Source organism: Herpailurus yagouaroundi, unplaced genomic scaffold (genome assembly GCF_014898765.1).
Source record: "Herpailurus yagouaroundi ecotype Mexico unplaced genomic scaffold, PumYag 67793, whole genome shotgun sequence".
NCBI lineage: Eukaryota > Metazoa > Chordata > Mammalia > Carnivora > Felidae > Herpailurus > Herpailurus yagouaroundi.
In genome coordinates, this window is record NW_024420586.1 from 23,683,624 (window position 1) to 23,687,954 (window position 4,331).

The window sequence follows — 4,331 nt, forward strand, 5'->3', positions numbered from 1 at the left end:
TGGCTCAGTCCGTTAAGCATCTTGACTCTTGATTTCGGCTCCAGCCAGGATCTCCTGGTTCGTGAGTTCGAGCCCCACCTGGGGCTCTGCGCTGACCGTGCAGAGCCTGCTTGGGATTCTTGGTCTCCCTCTCTGTCTATCCCTCTCCCATTCACTCTCTATCTCTTTCTCTCAAAAGAAGTAAATGAACATTAAAGAAATAAATGAACATTAAAACATTTTTTTTTTAAATAGAGTAGGGATTTTTTCCAGCGGCTGTTGCTGCCGTAATTGATTTATTCATGCTGTGGAGGTATACCTCTTCAGGTCTGTCTTCTGAGAAGCCACAATGTCACTTCTGTGGTCGCGACACGTGGGGAACCCAGACTCTCTCAGGAGCCTGTGGCTAGGTACAAACCCACAACCCAACTTAAAAAAAAAACTTTTTTTAATGTTTATTTATTTTTGAGAGACAGAGCGAGCGAGCAGGGGAGGGGCAGAGAGGAAGAGAGAGAGAGGGCATCTGAAGCAGTCTCCAGGCTCCCGGCACTTGACCGATGGATAACCATTCTGTTATTGATCGGCCAGCAGTTTCAGGACAGGAAGGCCCGGAGGAATCAGGGTGGGACGGCTGTTCTCAGCCACGTATATGGTATATGCCCATGAGTACGTAAAGAGAGCTGGTTTGCACACACACAAAAAAGCGGTAATGAGAATCCATGGTGGGAAGGGAAGAGAAAAAGACAGAGGAGCACAAAAGAAAGAGTAAGAAAGAGAAAGAAAGAACAGGACAGAGCTCTGTACTAGCTCTGTTCCCTGGCTTTCGAATCCTGAGTTCTTAAATTTTAATTTAATTTAATTCTTTATTTTATTTTTGGTGAGGAGTGATGGTGGGATGGAATTTTTTTAGTAAATTTTTGTTTATTTTTGAGGGAGAGAGAGAGAGAGAGAGAGAGAGCACAAGCGGGGGAGGGGCAGAGAGAGAGGTGGGGACAGAGGATCTGAAGCGGGCTCCATGCTGGCAGCAGACAGCCCGATGTGGGGTTCAAACTCACGAACTAGGGGATCATGACCTGCCCCAAAATCAGATGCTTAACTGACTGAGCCACCTCACCCCCGCCCCCCTGCCCCGGGTTGGGATTACAATTTTTTTTAATTTTGTTTTTTGTATTTTAGAGAGAGCAAGGGAGGGGGGGAGAGAGAGAGAGAGAGAGAGAGAGAGAGAGAGAGAGAGAGACACTTAAGCAGGCTCCACGCTCAGCACAGAACCAACATGGGGCTCAATCCCACGACCCTGGGATCATGACCTGAACTGAAATCAAGAGTTGGATGCTCAACCAACTGAGTCACCCAGGCACCCCGGTGGGATGGAATTTAACAGAAAGGGGACTTTATCTTCACTTTTGCTTAGGATCCCAAAGATTACTGTTGGATATAGATTTTTTTTAAATTTTTTTTAGTGTTTATTTATTTTCGAGAGAGACAGAGACAGAATGCGAGTGGGTTAGGGGCAGAGAGAGAGGGAGACACAGAATCTGAAGCAGGCTCCAGGCTCCGAGCTGTCAGCACCAGAGCCCGACACGGGGCTCAAATTCACGGACCATGAGATCATGACCTGAGCCGAAGTCGGATGCTCAACCAACTGAGCCACCCAGGCGCCCCTGGATACAGATTTTTGTTTTAGGTTTGAGTTTCTTGTTAATGAATACTGCAAAACTGTGAGAGTTTTAGGGATCGTTCCTCTAAAATTAGTTTTGTTGGGGCACCTGGGTGGCTCAGTCAGTTAAGCATCTGACTCTGGCTCAGGTCATGATCCTGCAGTTCGTGAGTTTGAGCCCCCCATCTGGATCCGCACTGACTGTGCAGAGCCTGCTTGGGATTCTCTCTCTCTGCCCCTCCCCCACTTGCAATCTAAATAAATAAATAAATAAATAAATAAATAAATAAATAAAAATACACTTGATCTTAGCCAAAAGGCCGAGAAGCGATTAAATAAATAAAAATAAAATTAGTTTTGTTGTTTGTTCATTAAGAGGAACAGCATCACTGTGGGACAGAGCCCCCATAGGCATCAGATGGCCTACACAGATACTTTACTTCTTTATTTCAGATCAGTCAGAAGGAAACACATTCAGGGTACGAGTGAGCTCTGGGTTTTTCTTGTCCCTGCTCAACCACTCTCATTGTGACCACAGATTAGTCCCTTCATCTCTGTGTACCTGTTTCCTCCACTCTACTACACGGTGGTCACAATTTTAACCTTCTATGACTCTAAAATATCTAGGGGTCTTATCCAAAACATCGTCACACAGACCTTTCATCTCAGTCTGAAGAAGAAAAAGTATGTGCTAGGTCAAGACCCTGTTGCCTAAGATCTGGAACTTATATTTGCAGTAGTTTCTAATACCTGAGCACATGCACTTTTTCTTCCTGATTGTGCAGTAAAAGACAGGAAGTGAAAAAGGGAACATTCTTAATGCTCAAGTTAAGTCAGAGACCCATTTAGGACACATACTCTAAATGTAAATAAGGGTGGGAAAGTAAAAAGTTAACCAAATTTGAACCTGAACTGATCTGCATTTGCTGTCCCACCAAGATGTCAAAATACTGTACTCAGAGAATTAAAATAACCTTTTTTTCTTTTTTTTTTCTTTTTTTTTCAACATTTATTTATTTTTGGGACAGAGAGAGACAGAGCATGAACGGGCGAGGGGCAGAGAGAGAGGGAGACACAGAATCGGAAACAGGCTCCAGGCTCTGAGCCATCAGCCCAGAGCCCGACACGGGGCTCGAACTCACGGACCGCGAGATCGTGACCTGGTTGAAGTCGGACGCCTAACCGACTGCGCCACCCAGGCGCCCCAAAATAACCTTTTTTTCTATTACAGAAGCAATACATGTGTATTGTAGTAAATTTAGCCCAAGGGTAACAAATGTTAATATTTAGTGTGTATATATATATATATATATATATATACATATATTTAATACCTTCAGACAGACCCTATGCCATTTGCTCAGAGCTGTTTATATGGCAATGCTTGTGTCCTTCCCTAGGCTATAAATTCCAGAGGAGAACCCCTTTACTAGGACATCTCGCCCCCGCCTCATCGCATACACACTTCAGACACTGTCTTCGATAAGGAATATAGAAAAGGTTGTAAATGCTTCCTTCACTAGCATGCATTCATTCATGCATGCATTCATTTGACAAACATCTTATCGAGCACCTAGCCTGGAGCTGAGCCAGGCCTAGGGAATTCAAAGATACATGCTCTTTGAGATCGGCTCTTTGGTCTCAAGAAATTCACATTTCTAATAGAGAATACACAATTATTTTATTAAGTACTTGTGCAATTTTAGACTGATATGCAGAAGTATTAAGAAAACACAGAAGAGAGGGCAAAGGGGGGTGTGGCTGGGGGAAGTTTCCGGAAGGGGCGACGCTGGCCAGACGGTGTGGCGCGGGTGTGATGAGGGGAAAATTAACGAATTTCAGGGCCCCTTCCTGTGTCAGCCGCAGTTCCTGCTCCCTCGCCACTTGCATCATAAAACTGAAGCTTAATGTTCAACTAGGGATCCCTCCCGCGCCTAGAACTTGGAAACTGAGAACCAAGGGCAAAAAGACGGCGGAGCCAGCACTCCCAGCGGGTAGAGAGCCCCAGGGAGTCCTCGGAGGGGCGGGGCCGGGCTGGGGGCGGGGTCGGCCTTGCGTGCACCAGAGCCGGCCGGGCCCGCCACTGGGGGGGCCGGCGCAGGAGCGGGGCGCGGATTGGTTGTATGGGTCCGTCGCCCTCTCTTCATAGGCCGCGCAGGGCCGCTCGCGGGGCTTTGATTGGCTCACGGGGCGCCGAGTGGTCATTGGCTGCGATGGGTCGTCTGGGCGACTAGGAGGAAAAAGAGAAGGGGTGTTGGGCCTGGCGGGCTAACCCGGGTTGGGGACAGCTGGCGGTTCCGCGGGGCGGTGTCCGGAGAGCTGCGGGGCCCGGGAGCCCGGGGTCCACGCCACACTCCCAGGAGGTGCGCGAACCAGCGGGCCGGCGAGGAGTAGCGGCTAGCGAGACCCGCAAGCCGGGACCATGGGCTGCTTCTTCTCGAAGAGGCGGAAGGCTGAGAAGGAGTCGCAGCCCGAGGGCGAGGAGGAGCGGCCGAAGCAGTACAGCTGGGACCAGCGCGAGAAGGTAACCGAAGTCCCTCGGCCATTGGTTTCGGCCGTCCCGAGCCGCTCAGCCGGGGTCCCTGGCGGCCCCGGAGGACTGAGGGGGGCCGACCCAGCGGATGCAGTTCGCGCGCGCGCGTTCTCCTCTCTCTCACGCGAGTAGTTGGAAGTCCGCGCCGCCGCACCCATTTTG

At 49.1% G+C, this 4,331-nt stretch overlaps 1 protein-coding gene and 1 pseudogene across 1 annotated transcript in view; one reads left to right on the forward strand and one right to left on the reverse strand.

The window, feature by feature from the left end:
• Positions 1-1,834: 1,834 nt before the first annotated feature.
• On the reverse strand, positions 1,835-1,968 carry LOC121026179 (uncharacterized; annotated as a pseudogene).
• A 1,875-nt stretch (positions 1,969-3,843) lies between these two features.
• Positions 3,844-4,331, forward strand: part of RP2 (RP2 activator of ARL3 GTPase) — a 54,132-nt gene continuing 53,644 nt past the window's right edge. The window contains exon 1 of the mRNA XM_040468731.1: positions 3,844-4,160. Coding sequence (XP_040324665.1) covers positions 4,059-4,160 — 102 coding nt within the window. The 5' untranslated portion in view covers positions 3,844-4,058. The remainder of the gene's footprint in view (positions 4,161-4,331) is intronic.